The 24,826-nt window shown below is 39.0% G+C and overlaps 1 protein-coding gene and 1 long non-coding RNA gene across 15 annotated transcripts in view; one reads left to right on the top strand and one right to left on the bottom strand.

Annotated features, from left to right (window-relative positions):
• Positions 1–24,826, bottom strand: part of NTNG1 (netrin G1) — a 310,561-nt gene that overhangs the window by 27,108 nt on the left and 258,627 nt on the right. For 4 of the 14 annotated variants that reach the window (XM_070608044.1, XM_070608046.1, XM_070608043.1 and 1 more), the window contains one exon: positions 18,278–18,412. The exons of 6 other annotated variants lie outside the window; for them this stretch is intronic. In XM_070608044.1, coding sequence (XP_070464145.1) covers positions 18,278–18,412 — 135 coding nt within the window. Of the gene's footprint in view, positions 1–18,277; positions 18,413–23,314; positions 23,645–24,826 lie in introns of those variants that run through there. 4 more of the 14 variants (XM_070608041.1, XM_070608040.1, XM_070608042.1 and 1 more) reach the window with 2 other exon arrangements.
• On the top strand, positions 187–8,404 carry LOC139081645 (uncharacterized). The gene is made up of 2 exons (XR_011536798.1): positions 187–314; positions 8,184–8,404. It is a non-coding gene; the product is annotated as an uncharacterized lncRNA (long non-coding RNA).

The following is a 24,826-nucleotide window of genomic DNA, read 5'->3' on the forward strand; positions in this document are numbered from 1 at the left end:
TACTAATTGGGCCACAGTTTGATGTCTATTTATTTGAATTTTTGACAGGCTTGAGGAATTGGTCAGAAAATATTTTCATGACTAGTCTGGGTGATTTTTCGGTGGGAAAAGACACAGCATTTTTGGCTTGAATTGCATGATTGGCATCTTTTGAATGACAGCCCGTTCTTTCTCTTAACATCCTAGGCCCATGTGAATATGCAGATGCTGTCTCTCCACAGTGTTCATACATTACAGCAGTGCCTCTCCTCTGCATGCATCGAAGTATCAAACTTGTGAGCTGGGAACCTGAGAGCAGCACCTGCTTGTTCCAGGTGAGCATGGGCGGACTAGTTGTTGAGTCTGAGAAATAAATTCACTGCACATAGAGGGCAGTGAATAAACATTTGCTCCTGTTGGCAGATGATAAAGTGATAGTGAGAGAGAGTTGGTAACTTTTGTCAGTCGATGCGTGTTTGTATCCAGAAGGCTCTATCTCTGTTGTGTGGTGGTGTTTGTGCTCATGGAATTCCTATGAATGAGTACTGAGGCTTGTTTCCACCTCACTGAAAGCAAACTGATCCTGGAGCTGGGCTGTAGTCCAAGACTAGAACACTGCAAGCTCCTATTACCCTCCTGGCTCGCAAGGAGGATTCGTATTAAAAATACATCTATTTCGGACTCATCACGATGGGTTTGTGTGGCATACGGGGCAAGGAGTCAGATCTATATCTTGGTTTTATAACAGCTCTATCACTGACTAGTTGTTTGTTTTGAACAAATTAGACTCTCTGAGCCTCAGTTTCCTCATCTGTAAGATGGGTATACTAGCACTTCCTTGCAAGGTTATTAGGGAGAGTAAATAAAATAATATGTGTGAAATGTCCAAGCAGACTTATGGCACATGACATGTTTATTACTGAAATATTTTGGAATGCAATTTAATTTATGAAGTGATTAGAAAGTGGATGTATTTATTTGTAAGACTCCAGTATATTTCCCTAAACGATATTCATCTTTCCTATTTATTAAAGGCATGGCAGTTTGAAAGGAGAGACAAAGTCAGCAGGAAAATCCTCAGTAAATTGGAGGAAAAGAATTGGACTTATGCTGGACTGAAAAGCCCACCTGGGGATTTTAGTCATGATCACTAGTTGTGTTTTCAAACACTCTGCAGTGAGTAATGCATACTCTTGTTGCTGGAAACTAGGTACCAGCTGAGGGAAAGAAAAGATCCCCAGTGAACTCCTGTCTTCTCTTGAAAAGAAATGTGTTTGCAGTGTCCTTTTTGACTGTCAGTTTCTGGGTGAAGTTTTAGACAGAAATCAATGCTCTAAAGGAATGTTATTTTCTGTACTAATGTTAAATTTGAAGCTGGGAACAGGTAGTACCTTGCCTTCTTGATTAAAGAGAAATAAAAGACTACATTTACCTTCAGATTTATTAACAGACTTGAGATTGACTGTGCTGTTGTACAAAATAATAAAATTCTAACCTGAAATTGGATGCCAGAGAACCCTTTCTTCTACCACATAAATGGCTAACACTAACCATTGTTTTGAGACAATAAACTAGTGGCAGGGAAATGAGTCACAGTGAAAGGAAGTTCCATCCTCTCTCCCAGAGGACCGGAGACTCTGGCACTCCTCAGATGTTAGTCACCTCCCTCGGACCAGGGGAGCAGATCTGTGATGTCAGGTACCTTCTGAGTATAGGAAGGACTTTAAATTCCTTATCTTACCTATGCTTCATCGCTCATTGAATTTCAGAACATCAGGGAATTCATATTAAGGTCTCTATCCACCACCAGAGACTTTCCACCTTCCCCTGATGGCTTCTGGACACACATAATTAGTTGTCTTGTCAAATATTGCTTAAAAACCAACATTTCTGATTGGGATCTCCATTTACAGGTTTAATGACTCATTGACAGTTGCAAATCCTTTCAAGCTCTTCATCAAGGCTTTCTGTTACCTACTGGCGTTTGCTTATAGAAGGGCAATATCAATAACCGTGATCAATTATAGAGCTTGTGATGCCCCAGGAATTGTGCTCAGTAGTTTACAGCATTTCATTTAATTCCCTCACTACTCTATGACATGGAGCCATCTCTTTTTTAGAAAACTGGAATCTTAGGTTAGAGAGGTTATAAAATCTGCTCAACAAGACACACAGTAAGAGGCAGAGCCAGGATTCTAACCACTATACAAGAGCTACTCAGCCAGAGTCGACACACAATAGTTTCCAGCTTCCTTTTACAACCAGAGCCATTAGGAGGACCCCAAGTACTCTGGACAGGAAACTATGTTTCAATCTATGATTTTATGAGCTTTATTCCCACCTTCCTAAGTTTGGTAACCTCGTTGAGGGCAGAGGCTGTATTAAACATTTTCTTTTTCTCTTTTAACTCATGTTGCAGAGTTCACAGCAAATGGTCAAGAAATGTTTTGGTTATTTATTAATGAATCCTTCAACCCAGGGTCTCTCCTCCCGCTGGGCTCCTTCAAAGTAGTACTTCTCATACCATTTCCCTCTCCTCTGAGGATTCTTCATTCAATATACAGTTGCAGCAACTAGGACATTCATGTTAAAATGTAAAGTAATACGCCAGTATAGTGTGCAGCGGGACAGCAGAATTCCAATGCACAGACTAAACTAAGGTTGGCTGACCCTGACAATGAGTCCCCTGTATGTCTGCTGCTAGTGACAGTCATACCTCTCTCACATTCTCCTTACTCTTTGGAGGTTATATTTCCTTCTCATTTTCACTTTTTATTTTTTTGAGGAAGATTGGCCCTGAGCTAATATCTGTGCCCATCTTCCTCTACTTTATATGTGGGATGCCTGCCACAGCATGGCTTGACAAGTGGTGCATAGGTCCATGCCTGGGATCTGAACCAGAGAACCCCAGGCGGCCGAAGCAGAGCACGCGAACTTAACCACTGTGCCACCAGGCCAACCCCTCTCATTTTCACATTTTATAGTGACATGGTTAAGGCTGTGAAAGTATTAACTTATCCTCTGTTCCTCAATGCCTGTTGGTTCACCACAAAAATGAAGGCTTGCTTCTTCAAGGGCAGTGTGACACGTGGTGAAATTGTTACTCGTGTCATTATTTTTTTAATCTCCTACAGAAATAAACATCCTTATTCTCCTCAAAGTAAGAGTCTCAATTTGAGTATCTTTTTTGTGTAAGGAGAGAAATCTTAAACCTGCTGAAAAATAGCCCATATCATGAAGTTGCTAAGGATAAGCCAAATAACCCTGTGGAAAGTCTCCTGAGGAATTCTGGAAAAAAAAAAAGAGAGAGAGCGAGAGTTGAATGCATTTCTGACGTATAAGTCCCTAAGGGTGTCAACAGTCACTAAGTTGAAAGTAGTCTAGCATCCAATTGGTCTGATGGTGACTCAATGGACTGTAACTGACCAGTCATCATTCCTGAGAAATTAGTTTATGTCCAGGCACAGGACCCAGTCTAGCTTTTGGTTTGTTAAGAGGTCACCACAATTCTAGACGCAGCTACTGGGCAGGCATTTTAGCATTACAGGGTAATTTCCAGGATTTAGGATGATCCTAAAATTGATGAAGACGTGCTGCTAAGGTTAGGGTGAATTTAATGGATAAAAGTTTATTACGGGCTTTATTTCCCTATTTGGAAGCTGCAAAACTAAAAGGCACTGATTTTAGACCAAATCTTAACTAAAATTTTGCATTTACAGATGGCAATTATAACTTGAAATAATCACAAAAAGTGACACAGTAAGTGTTAAACCCCATTCATTTATTAGCCTTCTTTTTTTCCGGAAGGAGCCATAACTTTCACAGCTTTCATTGTGTCATGTCACTTGTAACTTGATTACTTTCGTAAATTCGTTGATCCAGTCTCCACCATTGTCAATGAAACTTGGAGGGCAAGTATCATCACTTATAGTTTAATTATCTCACTGTATGCCCTTACTGTGTGACAGAAACTGGGTTAAATATCATTATATTATTTAATTCTCACAGACAGTGAGGTGGGTCCAATTCTTATTTTAATTTTACGTGAGCAAACTGAGGCTAAGTTGGGTAACAAACAGTGCAGGACTGTAACCATTACATATGGAATATTTGATTGAGTCTAAGTGGCAAATATTACATTTTGTTTCATTATTTTAAAATTTCTGTCATTGCCCATAATGTTCTTACTTCTTTATCCCTATTTTAGAAATTGACTGATATTAATGTATTTTAATAATCCCATTCATTTTTAAAAATATCAACTGAAGGTAAACAGAAGTTTTTGAAGAAAGAAGATAAAGCTATTAACAGGAATAAAGCAGCCCTATTTTTATCTTTATATACTTGCTTTCTCTCTGTCTTAGAAATATTTTAGCAAGGCGAGCATGCAATGAGGAAGTGGATTTTAAAAAATGGTAATTGGGAGCCTGGTAAAATATATTTCCGAGTAATGCTAATCATGTGTGTCAAGATAAAGGAAATTAAGGTGGCTTAAGTTTTCAGTTCTCTTCAGAAAAATCAATTACAAAGCAGTTACGCTGCTGACACTAAACAATAAATCCCTGGATTTAGTTAATAAAAAAAGCTTCCACTTTTGAAGGTTTGTTTTTTCATCCGATGGAAGAAACTCATAGCATTGATTTTGAGAAGGAAGGGGCTATTTTCATCAGGTATCTTTAAATCCAGACATACTCTTGATTTTAGCTTGTTTGGATCAGAAATCTCTTGCCATCTAGGGAATTCCTCTTTATAAAGCTGCCCACAGTGTGCAACGTTCCTGCCGTTAGTTGTGGGCCCTCTTACCTCAAATTCTAACGAGGAGGGGCAAACCGGAGCCCAGCTTACATCTCACTTGGGGTTCACAATATCCTGAGTCAAATTCACGGCTGCATTAAATTTCTCAGATGAAGTATAATTATTGAAAATGTAGTCCTCAATCTTGGCTGTGTATTATGATTGTCGAGAGAGTTTTGTGAAATGCAGATGCCTGGGCCCGTCCCCAGAGAATCACGCTTAAGTACGCTGGAGTGAAGCCAGCGATGACTATTTCATTTCAATCTCAATTAACCTTTATATAGTTACTGAGATGTTCACTGTCTTGTCACCTTCTGGTTTTGGACGATTAGAATCTTGCTGTCATTCTTTCCCTTTTGTTCTCATAAAACCAATGACACAAAGGTTAAAGCCACTGAGAAAGAAAGTTTTTCAACAAGTGCAGTTCTGCTCATCGCTTTTCAAATGAGCAATTAATAATTCATAACAATTAACTGAGTTATGAGTTTCTCTTTCAATACGTTTCCAAACATGAACAGATTCAATGGTAATTGCCATCAAATTTTATGTTCTATTTCACGTGCCCAATAAAAGTTTATCTTTTGGAACTCACTTTGTATTTCCCTTTGATATATTCCTAACTGAATGCAATATACTGTATTAAAATATTTATTATTAACCTATCAAATATTAAACACTTAAATTATATGGATTAAAGAAAACAAATAGGCTACTTGTTTAAGTTTTCATGATTCTCCTTATTTTAATACGATTTAGATTTGTAGAATACATGCTGGTAAAAACTGATGACATGAGCTACTATATGAGTTCCTGCCCCTTATATGAATTTTTCCTAGGTATATGTATGTCCTTGATTTCCTAGCCACCATTATTCTACGAACACTGAGTGATAAAAATAAACAAAAAACTTGAGCTTTGGAGTTGCTCTATCCTAGGTTAAAATCGACATTTACTATCTCATGCTCTGATTCTCAAACTTTAACATGAATATGAATCACCTGGAGATCTTGTTAAAATGCAGACCAGTAAGTCTGGAATGATACTCTGTGCTTCTAACAAACTCCCAAGTGAGGCTGATGCTACTGGTTGAAAGATCACACTTTTAAGTTGCAAGGCTCTAGCTGCCCACGTGCAGGTTCCTTAGCCTCTCTGAGCCTCACTTCATTTATCTATAAAGTGGGCATAACTGCTAATGGGATTTTATGCAGATTCAACAAAGCAGTGTAAATGGCTTGGCACAGTTCCTGGCACATGGCGAGCACTTAATAGCAGCCACCAGCATCATTACTAAATGCAATAAAGAGAGCTAAGCAAAGCTCTAAAAAATTTCAAAGATTGAACAATTTTAATCTATGACTTAAAATAAGTGCTAAACTCGAATATCTTTAAGACTCTATCTCAGATATCATTCTAAGGTTATAGGTCAGAGCAGAGATTCCTAAGACCAGAAGAGAGAGCTAGAAAAGTGGTACTGGAAGGTGGTCTTCTCAGATTCCAACAAGAGTGAGGTGCTGTCAGATTTGAGACCCAGCTTGAACTGTCAACCCTCAGAGGGCAAGGATCACATTTTATTCATCTTTTGGTGCTAAAATAGTTTAGTGCAATTCCTGGCACATAGAAATTTGATATTTTCTAAACAGATGATAACATGAATAAATGAATGAGTAAATGAGTGAATGAATGGCTGTGATCTGATTCCATTTGTTGTAGATGAAGGAACATACGGAACATGGTTGACTTAACCATGTTTTATCAGATGGGCCTCTCAGTAGGTGAAGCACAAACTCCTCCATCCCAAGACTCTGGACAGTCTTTAGTAAAACCGTGACTTCAGAAATGTCGCGGCCTGATGTAATCAGATAGAATTCATACATTATATCTATATGTATATATGTAGTTTAGCATCCTTGGTGCAATATCAGCCATTTTAATTTTCATCTTAATAAGAAAGAACAGGGGTACGATATCTCAAGAAAGACCTCATAATACTTCCAAATCTCTTCCACGTGGGCACTAGTAAAAGCTGGGCCAGCAAAATCATGGAAAATGCAGTGATTGTCACCTCTGACATTATATTACGAATAAGTTGCCAAATTATCCTCATAATAAGCCCTTCTGTGAGCTCTCAAACTGTCTTTTTGCACCCAAATCCATGTGAACAATGTGGTTGTCCATATTATTGATTTTCATGATGAAGAATACAGATTAACATAGGACTACATCCATAGGGTCAATAACACTAGCTAACGAGGTCTAAAAGTGATCCCTAAAAATAATACATCAATATTTCATTATTTTTGAAGTGTTTTATCTCTGAGACATATGCCCATTTCCCCAAAAGAGCTGTAACTTATAAGAAATAACTGCTACACATAATATGAATCCTACACTTTTGCAGAATATTATTAAAAATGTATCTCAGCAATTGTTCCTGTTTTAAAATATCCAGCGATGTCTGGATGATCTTGACTGCTAACTGTGAGGAGGAGTTGGGGATTGAGGTTGGACCCAGAGCAGATGAACTGTGTGTGGATCTGAATTTGTGTGTGTGTGTGTGCCTGTTTTAGATGAAATCCAACTTTAATGGAACTTACATCAAGACACCAATGGCTCTGTATTTACGCATGCCTCTTCTCTTCACCTTGCAGCAATGGATAACTGAAGGTTGACTATAATTTTTAAAAACAGGAAACTTAACAAAGATGGGATGAAAAGCATATAGCACTTAAATAGATACAGGTCATGACATTATTCTACGCCTGTAGGTAGCGTCACATGATCCAGAACGTCCTGGGTTCAACAGACTCAGTCACACTCAAGGGAGCATTGGGACAGAAAAGGCAGAGGAGGCTCATAGCACCGGCATGCATTTTATTCAGAATAATCACCTCTGATATCAAAGTCTATAGCAAAAAAATAAAGTCTCAATAGGTTCTGTATGTATTGTTTTTCCCTGTGCCCTTGGCGTTGTAGCTGATATCATTACTGTAATTCTCCCTCAGTAGAGCTTGTTGCTGATACTCAAGGTGACGGGTTGTTCCTGCAGAATGATTCCTCACACCAACATGAGCAATCCTGATTGTCTTATGGCCACCCAGACTTCTCTTTCATTAGTTGCTGATTGTACTAAATTGATGCTAAATCTACTTGGCCGGCTCATAAGCCTTTAAACAATTGGCACCAACTGTGAATGTGATCGTGTCCTGGAAATTATATGGCCCAAGTCTTCACGCTTTTGGAAATCCTAACATTTTTCTTAAGTCAATTAGTGTCTGGTAAATATCAATCAGTTAGATACCCACATCAAGATGGAGGGCACACTTTAATGAAATGTGTGGTTTTGGGTTTTTTTTTAACGTTCTCTCCTGCTTCTTGCTTAATATTCTCCATTTTTTTTTTTTTTTTAACAGGTCCCGTTTCTTCATTTCTAACTACCGTGTGAGTTTGGAATAAATCAAATGATGGTCCGCAGACCAAATCCAGCCTCTTTCTGTGGCCCATGAGCTAAGAGTTGTTTTTACATTTTTAAGTGATTGAAACAAAATCGGAAGAAGAATAATATATCATGACTTGCGAAAATTATATGAAACTCAAATTTTGGCATCCATAAATAAAATTTTATTGGAACACAGACATTCATTCATTTAAGCGTCATCTATGGCTGATTTCGGGCTATGACAGCAGAGCTGAGAAGTTGCAACAGAGACTGTATGGCCTAGGAAGTCTAAAATAATCGCTATCTGGCCCCAAACAGAAAAAGTTTGCTGACCCCTGGAATAAGTCACCAAAGCCTCTGTCTCCAACTGCAAAGTAAAAACGACAAAATCCTATAAAATGCCACAGCAAACTCAATCAACAATAAATGTCACTAATAACTGGCTTGCCACTTGTCAGGTGTTTCAGTTGGGGGAATTACCTTCTTTAAACGTCAGTTTTGCCATCTACAAAATGAGGAAAATAATCCTACTTCTCTTGTAGAATGAGATAATGCATACATGTTTCTGACACAAAGAAAGTGCACAATAAATAATAATTTTTATTATTTTAAAATAATTATTATTATTCCTCAGAAACCAGTCCATATGCAAAGAGTTGAGACCATTTGGAGATTTCAGGATCATGGAATTTTAGCCCCAAATGAGCCTTAGCACGTCCCAGCTCTCTCTAGGATTTCAGAGGAGCAGACACACAGAGGCGGCCCAGGGCGTTGGGCAAACCTTCCTTGGAGAGGAGGTAGCAGTCACACCCGGAATCAAGATTCCTGACTTCGCTGTGTTGACTCCTAGAATTCAGTTCTCAGGAACCCTCCCACTCTGGTCTATCTGTGGCTCTTCTACCCCAGAATTCTGTTCTGATGGTGCCTGAGGACCGGTCCTTTGCTTAAATGAAAATTTTTCTCCTAAAAGTTTCAAGTGGCATGGCCCTTTTTCAATGGGGCAGATGTTCATACTTAGACATTATCTGTATATCTGCAGCTTTGGAAGATTTTGAGATTCATTCTCTCTCTTTCACACATACACACACAGTCACACACAAACACTCACTAGTGTGCAAAGAGTGGCTCAGGGTGAAACGCTATGTACTGTCTAAAGTAAGGAAAGGGCTTCATGTACTGTATTTCTCCTTGGCCTCCTGATCACCTTAGGATGATTGGGTAGGGCCAGGCTGCTGCTTTTATTCTGGGCTACTAACAGATAGAATGTGTCTGCATTTTTCTATGACCTTCAGCATTTCACACACATTTCACTGTTAAACTTGGATGGTTCTATGGTGTGAAATGGTAGAGTTTGGGCATACTTGTCATTCTCAATATTCTCTTGTTCAAACAAAGGGAGAAAATCAGCAATGATTGCCAAGAAATATGGAAAGTTGCCCATCCAGGTGAGAGCTGAGGCCCCTCTCTGAGCTGAGCACAGGACAGCTCAGTAGTAAGCAAACTGCGGAATGGCAGAAGTAGCCTGGAATTGCTGTTAGAATGTCCACTATCTGTATTTATCCTCTGCCAAGCTTCAGCTATTCAAGAGCCTCAGGTTTTGAATGTATTTAGGATATAATCCTACTGTGAAGGGCATTCGGAACAACTCACTCCTTTCAAGTTGCTCAATCAGGCTTTGCCTCTTATGGTTGCTCCAAATGGAGCCATTAGTGGTGTGAAGAGTTACAACACTTTCCGTGGTGTAAGCATAAGCTTGACCCCCCTGATGTGTTAGAAGTCGGTGGGCTTTTTCTATCAATTCTAAATTAAAGTTATGTTAAGAATGATGGGAAAACAGGATTGGAACTGGAAAGCAATGGCTATTAGCATGACTGAACAGTGTGACATTGTCCTGCTGAATCAGGAGAAATTTCACAACTGGGAGCAACTCTGGGGTTTGCTCCTCTAGCTGACAAAATGAGCCTTTTTCCCCCAGGAGGACTTCCCAGCATATTTGTAATGCTTACAAATTGCCACTTTCTATCTTCTGTATTCCTAATATTTTCCTTTTAAAATTACCTCTGGGAGGCTCCTACTGGTTCTGTTTAAAGAGCATTTCCTTCCCACCCTTAGGAGTTGAACAAAAGTAACATCAAGTGCCCTTCCAAGTATTTATTTTTCATTACTGTTATGTATGTAGCGCTCAGCAATGGAAATGAGACTGGTGTTCAAGCTACTAACAAAGAAATTAAAAACTTGGATTGAGTGGTGCCATTCATTTTCAGCAATAGAGATATAAGAGCCAAATGAGTGAAATCATGTGTCTAGGACCGCAAATGCTCTGGAGCATCACAGATATCCTTGTTTAAGTGAATGCTGCCTGTCAATGGATTAACATATGAAGTCAACTGGTGAAATATGAACAGGATGTTTTAATGTAACACAGCAAACAGCAGGAGACTGCAACTATCGGCAATTGAAAAATTACAAGTTAGGCTCAAGGTATTTGTCCAAGGAGGCACAATCTTCATCTCAGAGAAACAGATGAAAGCATCACCCTAATGATCACAAGTTGTCAGGCCTGTAGAAGTTAATACTAACCAAGAAACAAACAAACAAAAAAGCCAACCAGAAAAAAAAGAAGAAAAGAAAAGAAAGCCTCCTGGATTATTGTAGCAGAAAAGCTATGATGGGAACCAATTAAACTCTAGAAAAAGGAGTTATTTAAGTCTGAGTCTGACTCTTGGAAACCAGAAGTGAAGACTGAGAACATAGCTGGTGAGAAGTACTTTTTGGTAAAGAGAGATTATAGAGGATAGCTGAAAGGCTAAGTTGTGGTTCTCAATACAAATTGAGCTGAGTGTCTCACTACACCTTCCCTTTGCCTCATGGACTTGGTCTGAAAGTCAGAGTCAGAAAGTTGGAGAGGCCCCAGAGGTCTTTTCACTTGACTTTTCCTTTAAGTAGAAACTCTCCAGAAAGCATCACTCATAGAGCCTGTACAGCTTCTGTTTGAACTCTTCCATAAGATAAATCTGGGGGTTTATTACTACCCAAGGTTGACAAATATAATTTTTGACAAATGCTAAGCTGAAACCTGTTTTCTTTCTTTTACCCACTGGTTCCTAGTCTATCTTCCTGAATCAACAAGTCCACTTGTTACATAATAGCCTTCCAAACACTGGTCAACACCTGTAACATGTCAAATCATGTGCATACCAATCTGCTTCAACTCTCTTTCACATGAAAAACGCTTCATCAAAGATGAGACTCTCCTATATCACTGTCTACTGTGCTAAAATTGGGTTTCTGAGGACAGGACTGTTGCTGTGGGCTGCTCAGAGCATGTTTCAGGGGGACTATAATCTCCTTGGGTCTTTGGTCAGCCTGAAATTGTGTTAGATTCTTTGTCACTCGTGACATCTTGTTGTCTAGAATTGAGCTTGAATGTAAGCTAAGATCTCCACATCTTTGCCACTTGAACAACAGCTAACACAGCTCCACACCATTCTTCATTTTGCAATTTTGTTTTTTCAGCCTTAATTTGCAGCCCAGTGTCTAATAGGGGCTAAATAAACGTTCATGAACTCTCATGAGAAATCCTTGCACAGCCATGTTGGTTATTTGAGGAGTCTCCCATTTTCTCTAGCTAGCCTATTGCAAACAATTTGTGCTTTTATTTAAAAACATCAGTGTGTGTGTATGTGTGTTTGTGTTTTACAGAGGGTTTAAGATCTTACCCTTTTTTCCATAAGAATATTTTGAATTTTTCTTAAGGTGTGGGACAATACCTCTTTTAAAGGTTTTTAATAGAATGTTCTCTCTCATGTGACACTGCCATATCCATCCTACCAGGAAGCGGTACTAGTAGTTCCTCAACTGCTTCTTCCACTCTTTTGGGTGAACAAATTCTCATCAATGCAAGCCAACAATTAGCAGGACACATCTTTTAGCAGATATCGTCATATTTGAGTTCCGCCATTTTGGAAGATCACAGAGCATTTAGATTTCCTAATTTGGCCTTGGACAAAAAACCATTTATATCCTCTAAACAGTTGTGAGGTCTATAATATACTCTCACAACACCTTTTCTATAAGATCTTTGATCTTGACTGAAAAATATTTCACTGTCTCTACTTTCTAATTCACAAAGAAAGTCTATGCCTTCTGGACATATGTCTCTCCTTTCTAATCCTGTTACGTATTTCTTTTGAATAAATTTTACCTTTGCATATCTTTATTCTAAGTGTGAGTTACATTCTGTCTCCATGGTACCTGTATATTTATCCCTGGCATTCTAAGTTGACATTCTTAGTGACTATTGTGGTAGGCAGTATAAAATGTCTCCCCAAAGATGTCTACATCCGAATCCCTGGACCCTTTTCCTTTATGTGGCAAAAGGGACTTTACAGATGTGATTAAATTAAGGACCTTGAGATGGAGAGATTACACTGGATTATCTGTATGTGACTCATCTAATCACATGGGTCCTTAAAAGTAGACACTGTCTCCAGTCTGTGGTCAGAGGAAGATGTGGTGATGGAAGAATGACACAGAGAAATGGAAAGTTCCTGGCTTTGAAGGTGGAGGAAGGCGTCCATGAGCAAAGGAGTGCAGGTGGTCTCTAGAAGCTGGAAAAGCCAAGAAAACAGACTCTCCCCTGGACCCTCCAGAAGGGAACCCAGCCCTGCCGACACCTTAATCTCAGCCCAGCGAGACCCTTGTTGGACTTCTACCTACATAAATGTGAGACACTGAATCTGTGTTGTCTTGAGCCGCTGAGTTTGTGGCAATTTTCTACAGCAGCAGTAGAAAATGAATGTAGTTATGGTGCCTTCTCTGCGAAGGGATACATCTAAGCCATGGAGTTTTGTTCCCCAAACTTTCTGTTATTTTTCTCCTGAGAATAACTGTTGCCTTTTTTTTAACTTTGTGGTTTGCCACAGTGTCTGGTTTTACAGTTGTATAAGGGTATTTTCTCTACATTCCTCCCAAATTTAATTAAAAATCTTCTGGATCAGGCCATCAAGGCTCCCACTAAACACATTTTTCCTGTTCTTGGTAACATAAGCACTGATCCCTTCCAAGAACCCATGTCTGATGTTGGAGGCCGTGGTCCAATGAGTGACCCTCAGCCTTCCCCTTGTTATGAATGCTTGGGTCTTGATTTCCTACATGTTGTTATCTTCCAAAATCATAACATTTGACTATGTCACCAAATCTTTTGACTTTAACTCAAATATTCAGACTATCAGTTCTTCTGAAAGCATCATTAGTATTCACATAAATTAGGTAAAAATCTGGGATAACTGGTGACTTTAATGAACACTGCACGATATTCCAACGTATCTTATACATCCTCCAGGAAGATAGCACATCTCCTCAGGAGCCTCACTGGTTCTGTGTGTGGCTATTCCCATTCCATTTTCCAAACCAAAAAAATAAAGTAATTAATTAATAAAATCTCAAATCTCCCGTATGTCCAGTCTTCTTGGTGCTGGTAACAAATGTTTCATTCCTTCCCAATAAATGTTAACTCTCCACATTTTATGTGAAGCATGGAATGCTATTTTCTCTCTAGAAGGTTCAGCTTTATTCTCTGGGACATGGCTTATGCTTCTTCTGATTTCAAAGAGGTGCATTAAAAAAAAATCTTCCCTTTTCCCTTCAAGGTCTTATTCTTCTCTTGGTAATTGGTAACCTCAACACTAATTTTGATTCTGCCTGACCTCCTTGAAATCTTTTTATTTCTGCTTTCTTTCCTGAAATGCGTGTTCTGTGCTGTCTAAAGACCATTCATTCTGATGGTTTTCAAGTGTTTTACCTTTTACGTCAGAGAGACCAGCTTACATTCATGGATCACACACCTGGTGGGCCCCTCAGGCAGAAAGTTCACTGATGAGCCTGGAGTTCTTTATTTCCCCCAGCTGAAGCCACTCAATTGCTTTTGGCGTCAGCTTTGCTTCAGTCTCTTGAATCAGGCTTGTCTCTAATCAAGGGCTTTTTAGAAGACTTAGGGCAACAGTTTGACACTTCAACAGTGGCCAATCTTGCTGTACTTGCTGCACTATCATTGTACAATGTTTTGAACATGGATTCTTGCCTAGTTCTTTGATGCATCAACATGTGCTTGGAACTAAGTAATAACTGAGAGCTTACTATGTACCATGAGGTCCGTATTCATTATTTTTCTTTGAATCTTCACAATTACCATATGTGTTAGGTGCTAGTATTACCCCTTTTTAGATGAAAAACTAGACTTAGAGAGTCCAAGTAATTTTCTCCAAATCTTGCAGATAGTAAGGGGTGGAGATAGGATTTACACCCAGGTTGTAGGATTCCAGAGCCTAAGTGTGTACTCACTAGGTTTTACTCATAGGATGTAAGTGACAATGTTGGTAACTGGATTCCTTGCTTTATTTTCTGTTCCCAGCTCCACGTCCTTTTGGACTGCAGTTTCTCATTGCTTCTCTTGCCATTCTTCTGGGGTGACTAGAGCTCTTTGTCTGGATGCCTAGGACTCTATTTTGACCCTTACTACAGCCCATCCCTGGCAGTCCCTACCTAAATGTCTGCTTACTCCCTGCTCATTGCTCCCAAGTCATTGTCAGCCCTCTCTACCACTGATTTTCTTCTTAGTATTGGTTTCTTGTTGCCAGGTTAATATCACTGCCACTGATAATGTGGCCAACCCAAGGATGGATTCAACTTAGGGTAAGCAGAGTTGGGGGGGATGGGGAGGAGAGAGAAAGAGAGAGATTGATTGAGGCGTATATTTAAATGCATTCATGTGTGTGTGGACACAGGAGTGATATGATAAATATTTATCAACCTACAAGCATGAACAGATTAGAAAGGATACTTCCTATAATACTGGAGCAGGTGCTGGAGGCACCCTGCTAGGCCAGGTATCACCCTGTTGTTGCTGGATCTTGGGGGCATTCTAAGAGATCCCAGGGAAAGGCACTTAGGGATCTTTATCCATTTACCAACCGACAGAAGAATTTCTATATTTTAATAGAATATCAGCCCTGTGGGGGTGGGGGTTTTGAGGGAGGGAAAGAAGATTTCAGAGTGAGATAAAACTATTGTATGCTCAACGGTGTATTTGAGGGGCCTGCCCCGTGGCCGAGTGGTTAAGTTCGTGCGCTCCCCTACGGCTGCCCAGGGTTTCGCCAGTTTGGATCCTGGGCAGGTACATGGCACTGCTCGTCAGGCTATGTTGAAGTGGCATCCCACATACCACAACTAGAAGGACCCACAACTAAAATATACAACTATGTACTGGGGAGATTTGGGGAGAAAAAAAGCAGGAAAAAAAAGAAGATTGGCAACAGTTGTTAGCTCAGGTGTGAATCTTTAAAAAAAAAAGGTGTATTTGAAATATGTCAAATTTATGTAGCAAATTCAGTCTCATTCTGTTCCAGTTCTTCCTGTACAGAGCAGCCAGAATAATCTTTCTAAAACAAAATCTGATCCTTTCATTCCCCTGCTTAAAACCATATGATGGATTCCATAGCTCTTCTGTATGATGGTTCCCATGTCTCTTGTCTGATGAAATGAACTCTCTAGCTTGGTGTTCAAGATTCCACATGACCTGGTCCCTAATTGCTTTCTCAACATCTTCTGTCCCTCCCAACACACAGACACACACACACACACACACACATATGTCCCTTATCCTCCGGTAATATCGAAACTATTTGACATTTCTGGAACGTAGTGTGTTAGCTCATGCACCTTTGCCCAAGAAGTCCATCCTGGAAAGCTCCTACTAACCCTTCAGTTCTCAGCCAAATGCCACTTCTCTGGGAAGTTGTACTTCCCATCTGGGCTTCACTGAAAGCATGTACATAGCTCTTCCTTAGTTCTAATTACTTCTGGCATAATTGTTGGGTTGTATGTCAGCCTCTCACTCCAGATTGTGAACTCTGTGCCCACATGTTCACGGCAGCTCTCTCTCTTCACGCCTGTAGCCTCTACTATTAGCTTAATGCCTATTCATAGCAGGTACTCAAGAAATACTCCAGAGAATAAAGCATTTACTCCTGTAATTTCTTGATCTACAGACCAAGTATGCGAGGTGCTGGAGCTAAGGTACAGAGGGTTTTGTACATCGCACTGACCTCATGTGGTAGGTCCACACTTAAATCCTGTCTTCCAATTCCAGAAGGAAAAATTTGGTGACATTTTTTATAATACTCCAATAATTAACACAGAAGAATTGAGTCAGGCCCTTTTTGGGATGCATTTCCCCTAAGGCTAGATTAATTTATTTTCCTCTCCAATGTCTTTCCCTGATTACACTCCAGGAACTCATTCATTAGGTCTTACTGCATCAGGAAGTTTGCATGACTTTCTTTTTAAGAAGTGTGTCTTAATTACAAAGTCTCTTTACAAAGTCCTTATCCCTTGAGTCTCGGGGCTGGTCTCGGCCCTTCCTCTGTCTGCCCCTCCTTCTCTGCTCTTGACTACTGGCCTTCTCTGGGCCTCTATATTCAGATGTCCCAGGACTGATGCCTGTCCTCTGCGTCCAGGCTCCTTACATATCTCTGGGATCCACCAATGCATCCAGGCCCTTAAGGTGCTTTCTGGAAACCTATGGCAAGTAAGACTTTTTGAACTATGACCTTATCCAGAACTTATGAGCAGGTGTGCTGCCTGACTTCTGACTATTTGACTGTCCTTTAATGCTCCTCTCCAGCATGGTTGGAGATGCTCCTGGATCCCATTCTAATCCCGGCCTGCTCAGTGCCAAATTTCTTACCCTATCACCACAGTTCATTGCCGCCCATGGCATTAGGATGGCAGTCAATTTCACTTTGGCTTTACATTATGTAAAAGTGTAGCTTCCAGATAACTGTAAATTCCACAGGTAGCAGGTGAAATATTCTGTACAGCCCTGGCAGAAATTGGCTTTAGACAGTCCTTGCATGCTGACATTTTTTTCAAGTGAAAAGTAAGCAGCAAAACCTCTAGAGCTGTGCTGTCCAATACGGTAGACGTATGTGGCTATTAAGCCTTGCAATATGGCTAGTCCTAATTGAGATGTTCTGTAAGTATAAAACACACATCGGATTTCAAAGACAGTATGAAAAAATGCAAAACAGATCCAAAATTTTGATGTTAACAGTATGTTGAAATGCTAATATTTTAGATATTTTGGGTAAAATAAAATAAGTTGTTAAAATCAACTTCTTCCATGTGTTTTCACTTTTTTTAATGTGGACAACAAAACACTTAAAGTTACACACGTGTCTTGCACGATTTCCCATTGGAGTGCCCCGCTCTAGAGGATTTGCCTGGTGGCTCCGTAATATTAGTAAGCTGACTGTGTATAGAGAGAATGGAAAGTTAGTGCAGAATTAAAAAGCAGAAAAGGTTATGAATGACAGAAGGAAGCTTCTGCTCAGATTTTTTAATTTCTGTTCCCTGAATACACTGACATGCCACCTGCCTTGGCAAGCTTTTAAGAAGGTCTGATAATCTTCAGAGAAATGAGGCTCAACCAAATGACATCCGTCTAAGGCTCGTTGCATGTGCCTAACCTCTGAGGCTTAAAATCAATATTGATTTTCCTCTTTTATTTTACCCTGGAATTTAAATATCCCTTAGATTTATTACCCTTAGGTTTTTGGTTAAGATTCAGCGATGGGTATGATAGCAAGGGTGGTAATAAGTTATGTAGATATCATTTAATTTATGAACTCTGGAGCTCCAGGCTAGCTTTCAGTTCAAGAAATATATTAACCACATACACATCACCCTTCATTTTGCGGTGAAGATTTCCAAGCTGGGTCCCTATTGTGCCACTTAATTTATGGTCTGGCCAGGTACATGGATCTGCGTACAATATTTCAACATAAGTTGCTCCAGCCATCACAGGGGACGAAGATGGGCTTCAAAGAAGCCAGCTGGACAGCTGATGGATTGCCCTCTCTCCTATACATAGGCTGGGGCATTAAGTAGCTTTTAAAGCTTGTCAGCGGTTTAGGTCTTTTTCTGCTCTGAGAAGCTGTACGCACTGGCCTAGACAAGCAGAATCAGCCATGCTGCAGCAGGCAGAGGGCAGCTCCCAGAGTTACTTACGTTGACAGCCGTAGTGCCAGGAATTTCCCGGCAGACACTCATCACACTTAGGCCCTGTCGTTCCAGTCTTACACTCACAAAATCCTGAGCCATTACAACGATCATGGACTGAGCCCAAAGGGTTACAATAACACTCTGTAGAAACAAGACAACACACAGGCTGGAGACAAGACCGCGTGGCTAATAGATTATCAACACAGGAGCATCACTTACATAAACGTATCACTTACTTAAAGAAAGATGTCCACTAATGAAACGCTTTGGCAAATACGGCTATTTCAGGTCCATTTATTTATTTGCTCAGCCTTCCATGATATCATTTTATGATATGGGAGGAAATCAACTGAAAACTTCCAAGGAAATAAGATACCATGCTCTTCACTGCTAACAGATCATAATGGAGATTCCATTTGTTAGGGCGTTTTTAGATGGTTTAATGAACACCATGAGAAGTTTGTATATTAAGGATAAATCAATATGGCATCAGTGTAAAATCTGTTTTAAATTATTCAAATGGGCTTATCTGTTATACTCAATATTTGAGAACCGCTGAATATTTTTAAAGTGCAATATGAATGCACTTTGTTCATTCAAAGGCAATTTTACTTTACGATTTGGGACAGCACCTTAACTTATTTATATAAATACTATTTTGTGATGAGCCTTTAGCTGGTGTATCTGCTGCCATGTTAGTACAGCTTTTATGCAGCCTAGATTACCAATCATGAAAGAAAAATAAATTTTGTAATCGTAATTTCAACATAGACATAATTTGAGACATATTTTTCATTATAATGTCTGCTGGCAGGACAATACAATTTTATGTAACAAAGAGTAAATAGAATATTTTCTTGAGTCCTCACACATTCTTATACAGAATATTTTTCTTCTGAAGCTCTAGTTTGCTCAAAGACTGAACCAGAAAAAGGAATTCCTTAGGCTTCCATTTGCTCAAAAGGTAACAACAACTACTTTGCAGCTTTTGGAATTTGTGGGTCTGTTTCTCTCCTTGTTACCCCACTATACAATCTCGGGCAAGTTACAGCGCCTCTCTGTCTCTCAGTTTCCTTTATTTTAAATGGTCCCATAAAGAGGTTTTCTTGTTAAAAAACAAACAAAAAAAATCATACCGATCAATCAACCAAGAGAAGCCCTGAGAACTTTGGTTTAATAGCATCAAGTTGAGCATTTTAGATTGGCAATGGAGAGGCAGGGTTTAAGGTTATAGAGAGATCCCCAGAGGTTTGACGCTGTTTTTGTCATAGGGACTAATTAGACAATTTCTTCCAAAAAATTAGAATTATTTATTTCATGCTGATTAAGTCATTTTTTGACTTCAACATTCTTATGAAACCAAGATTTATGACTAATAGCGATATATACAGGTAAAAATAAAACTAAATAAACTCTAAAATGCTCCCTGCTTGGCTGGCTTAGTGATAAGGAAGGGTGTGGTCTACACACCACCCGACATACAAGGAGTTTTTAGAAAAATCTTATTGACGGGACTGTGGTCAATGGCAGACGTTAGGGTGGTGAGGATGGCCTTGGAGAATTATATTTATTCCATGGCATTGGGAAGAAAAAGAACTGTGAGACTAAAAAACGACACGAAATGCTTTTGGAAGTTTGATTAAAAAGTTCTGCTACAATTGATTTATAGGTATTAAAAATGTCTTGTATTTGCTTTGCTCTATATAAAGTATCTCTGATTACCTAATCTTGGGTTTCAAAGGGAATAAAAAAACAGTGCATCATAATTTGAGATATGTTTAGTAGCAACTGCTGAGCCCTGAGTTTCATTCTGATGTCAAGCTCGTTACTAGGGGTTATTAGCAGTGATTACTCAAGGTCATGAACCACGTATCCTCTAGCTTCCTGCTTAATGCCCGAGTTTACATGAAACAGACGCATGCAAGGATGTTGTCTTCATGTAATTGCTGCATCATACAGGGTAATTACATGCATCTTTGGAGACATGGCTGTGCTAGGAAATTGTATGAAAATGGGTAAATTCACCAGTAATCGCAAAGCAGTAATCGCTGTGGCAACATAGAATAGCCTGCATTTTATATTTGCCATAATATAAAATGATGCAAATTGTCTAAGACATCTATTTCAACACAGAGTCTACATTTTGTCAAAGATATGGGCTATTCCCTCACAGCCAGGGTGGTGGATTTCACTGCCAATTGTTAAAGAAATGGGAAAGTGCCTTTTTTTTTGGTTCAATTTAGACAAGACTTAGCTGAAGTCCAAATTTTCGAGATTAGTGCCTAATTCTGTAAAAGTGAATTGGGTATATATCCATTCATTTTTATTAGTATTTTCTATACAAAATGATATTAAAATTAACTCTCAATTACTTGTGGTGTAACCTCTCAAATTTAATTCTCAGTCCTGCCTCAAGCCCTTTGGGGAGTCTAAATGTGAAAAATAGTGAAAAGGTTCATGCTGGCTCCTAGGGCAAACCTTGGCAATGGAGCCACAGGCTTCCAATGGCCCTGAGAGAGCAAACTCCAGCCTTGGCCTGGTGTGCAGGCAGCTTTGATATCTCTGCCCTTGCCCGTCAAGTGGGAAAAGCAGAATCTAAAGCTCTTCCAGAAAACTGTTACTGATTCATTGTATGCACGTATAGACTAAAGACAAAAGATAGATCATAGCATCTATCAGTTAGCTGAATTTTTCGGTTCATTCTTTAAAAACAATTTTACCCCTCAGGAAAAGGGCAAGAATTTAAGGAATTTTCATACGTGGCAGGATACTGTAGCTAATTTTAATGGTCCCTAAAAATTCTCATCTTTGTGCTTACCAATTACTTCACTCGGTTGGAAGAGTATAAAATACTAAATAGAAATATGTTTGCTGCAATAAAATAAAATTCCCCAAAGAGTTATAACTTTAATTAACAAACTTTCTAGAAATGGAGAAAACAATCGCTCTTGATTTTTTTAAGTAGAAATGAATACAAAAATGTCTATTAAACCTTCCATATTTCATTTGTAATTTATGTGATTTAAAAGACAAAAGCTGAATGAGACATCTTCTTGTCTGTGGATAACCAAATATGGGTTTACAACAGGTCCATATCTCTTAGAACTGGACAGAAAGTGTAGTGGTTCATAGATTACTTAAGGACTGGAAAAGGTCAAACTTCATGAGAATAGAATTCTCTGAGTAAAACATATTGGGATATTGTCGTTACCTGCCAAGAGAAGTTTTATGGAATAAAATCTTTTCTTTTAAGGTCTTTTTCTTTGATTTATTTAAAATAATATGAAATTTATATTGTAAAACACTTTAATTTAATCTTATGTATTTTGTAAAAAGGATACTTTTATTCCTGTGTTCCTATTTATTTTACCTTTTCTCTCCTGTTTCCATATTTACATTTATATGACATTTATATATTTTTACAAATGACATTCAGCAAAATGTAACTCTGCATTCAAAATTCAAACAGCCACATGTCTTTTGGTTTTTATTAATATCCTGCAATCTTTGTAACTGAGTGTTATCAAGGCAATTGAACTTCTTCTGTTCACAGACTCATAGTGGAATTGCTACTGTCATCCAAAAAGCACACCGGGAGTGAAAAGTCTGACAAGCTTAGCTTTGTTGACTGTGTCAAGGTGGTTGTGAGACAATGTACAAGCTTTGAAGTCAGGAAACTCTTTGCTAAAGCTGTGTGACTTGGGTCAATTTGCCTTACTTTTCACAACTAGAAAAGAGGGGAAATTATCAGTAGAATACTTACCCCACAGTTGTGTTAATGAGGATTAAGTAAAAACAAAACATATTTGCAAGTCAGTTTACAGTTTACCAAGTGTTTCCTGTGCATCCCATAGGATCCCAGTTTGACCAGGAGGCTCAAATCACTTACCTAAGGCCCACAGCTATTACATACCAAACTGGGACTTGAACCCAGCTCTCCGGCCTCTAAGTCCAGTGATTTCTCCACTAATTCACAAATTATAAATAAGGAAGCACTTTGAAAAATAGAACATATGGTAGACAGAAACAGGATTATGTATACATGGCCCAATTGAATTCAAAACAGCTTGTGCGGCTACTTTATGTGACACTTGGTGAGTACCTCTGTGACCTTGATAATCTAATCAGAGAACAATGATCCCAGAATTGCAGATTAATTGGATTCCTTTTTTGTTGAAAAGATCACCTGTCACTTTTCAGCTTGTGTATTCTATTTAAATGAATCTGTATGTGAAAAATTCTACCTTTGAAATTGGTTGCCTATACAGTTACCTATTGATTTGATAACAGATACACAGGTATCCTTCATGATTTCAAATAAATGCAATTCTTCAAAGTAAATTAGGAAGTGAAATTCCATTTATTGTTTCTTATTTTTCCATCAGCTTCCTTCTTAAAGACAGGATCCCCGTTCTTAAAGACAGGTAGGAGAAGCCTTTTTGGATGGGAAGGGCTCCTGGTTCTCTCTGGTACATATGAGCAGTAGTCTCGGGGGATGAGGAGAGTGCTCAAGGCAATCCCATGGACCCAGTTTCCCAGGGCTCATGAACCTTGGAGGCTAAAAGAATTAATTGCTGAGAACAGTTTTGAGAAATTGTTTCTCTTTTGGGGGGCTATAAGAAAAATTCAGGAAACAGAATTTCATTACTACAGGTGGAAATTCAGGCAAACCTACTACATCACCGGGTGCTAGTGGCTTTCAATTCCAAATGGTAGTATTTTTAATAAGTCAATATTTGTTGATTACGGATTATGTGCAAGAGTTCGTATGCTAATTTCTCATATCTATAGTCAAATCCCACACAGTGAGTTTACATTTTGAAAGTTGAATGTAAAACATAAGGCTTAAAGGTCAGGTTGAAATGACCAGGTTTTAAGATTTCATGCAAAAAAATAACATATATATATATAATCAAATAAAATAAAGGAAGAAAGAAAAAATAGAAAGAAAATTCTTCATTTCCTAAACATGATTTTTCAGCTCATCATCTTTGAAGCAACAATAACAGAAAGATTCAAGATATATCCCCCAACTATGATTTCAACCAACACAAGTAAATTTTAAGTCTACCTCAAGGATGTTTTCTCCATTGAGAAAGTTCATTCTTGCTCAGTCATGGTGCAAATCACCAGCCTCTCCACCCTAAATAGCTCCCCATCACTCGAAAGGCACAAAACAATAGCTGAAATTATAATGGAACTGACCTATGCACACATTCTCATCGTCCAGCTGTGCAGAAGCATTTCTGAAGTAGCCCAGCCTGCATAACTCACAGTGCTGCCCTCTAGTGTTGTGTTTACAGCTCACGCAAATGACTGTATTTAGCAGATCGATATAACTGCATCGATTGGAGTGGCCGAAGCATTCACAATCTTGCAAGGAAGAACAGAAATGTATACAGAGTGTATACAGTAGCTGAATAATAGCACACTACATGCTTGGATAAAATGAAGAGTGGAGAAAAGATGGTGGAATGGCATTACATATATGTGATTCAACATGACACATGGCAACAGCGGATGTCTGTGACTGGCATGGAAGGAGCATCTGTTTCAAGCGGGATAGAAAGGTTGGACATTCAGAACATGATGGGATATTGTTCATTTTTGGCAGACAGGATGAACAGAAGCATTTGCAGGTGTACACCTTTTCAAATTTGGGAAGGCTCAGTTTCCATTGATGCAAAAGTCTAATTTTTGCACACTGAGAAGTTTACTGTGTTTGCATCACTTCCCTCATTTTGTCTTCATACTTGCAGTCTTAAAAAAAGGGAGGGAAGTATGTGAGCATCTAGGGCCTGAGTTTATCACCCACGGCTCATTGTTTAGCGTCTCACTATCATTTATGTCAAGATAGTAACTTAGGGTGTCAAAAAAATCATGGCAAATTTAATAGGGATCTAGACAACCAAATAATTCTTTATTTTTGTTTTTCCAAATGCAAAGAGAATAATGCAGTTTTTGTAAGCCTTTCATCAGGCCAAATCTGCATGTTTTTTATGTGGGAGAGAAAATACGAAAAACAGGGAGATTATTGGGATGAAAAAAAGTGCTCTTATGGTTTCCTTTTCTTCCAAGTTTCAAGCTAAGTCTGCTACAGAAGGGTTAGGAAGCTACGGTGCACCCAGCTCTCGTTTCCTTTGACTCCCCAAAATGTTGAGGGTGCCTCTGAGGCTTAAGGGTGATGGTGATAAGAAGTAGACAAGGTCACAAGAGCAGGTGGGGAAGGGTGGAGAGTGGCCAGATTTTCTCTTTTGCATCCCAACCAAAGCAAGGAGTTGTCAATCTAATTCAATCTTTTTAAAAGAAGTCCTAAAGACTAAGATTGCATTGGTAGCAATAATGATCAAATCAGAGAGAAAAAAAATTATGAGGGGCAACTAGCTGGAGAATCTAATTTGTCTTTTCAAAATATGAGGGTGAGGCCTAGCTGGACATTTATAAAGAAGGTCAACTATGATACTGCAAACCTTGTTTGTCCAAAAATATTCCTTTCATTAATGTTTGGCTTTTATTTTATCCCACTAGGAAGCCAAACATAGTCACTATTTGAGC

Source organism: Equus przewalskii, unplaced genomic scaffold (genome assembly GCF_037783145.1).
Source record: "Equus przewalskii isolate Varuska unplaced genomic scaffold, EquPr2 ChrUn-13, whole genome shotgun sequence".
Classification (NCBI taxonomy): Eukaryota; Metazoa; Chordata; class Mammalia; order Perissodactyla; family Equidae; genus Equus; species Equus przewalskii.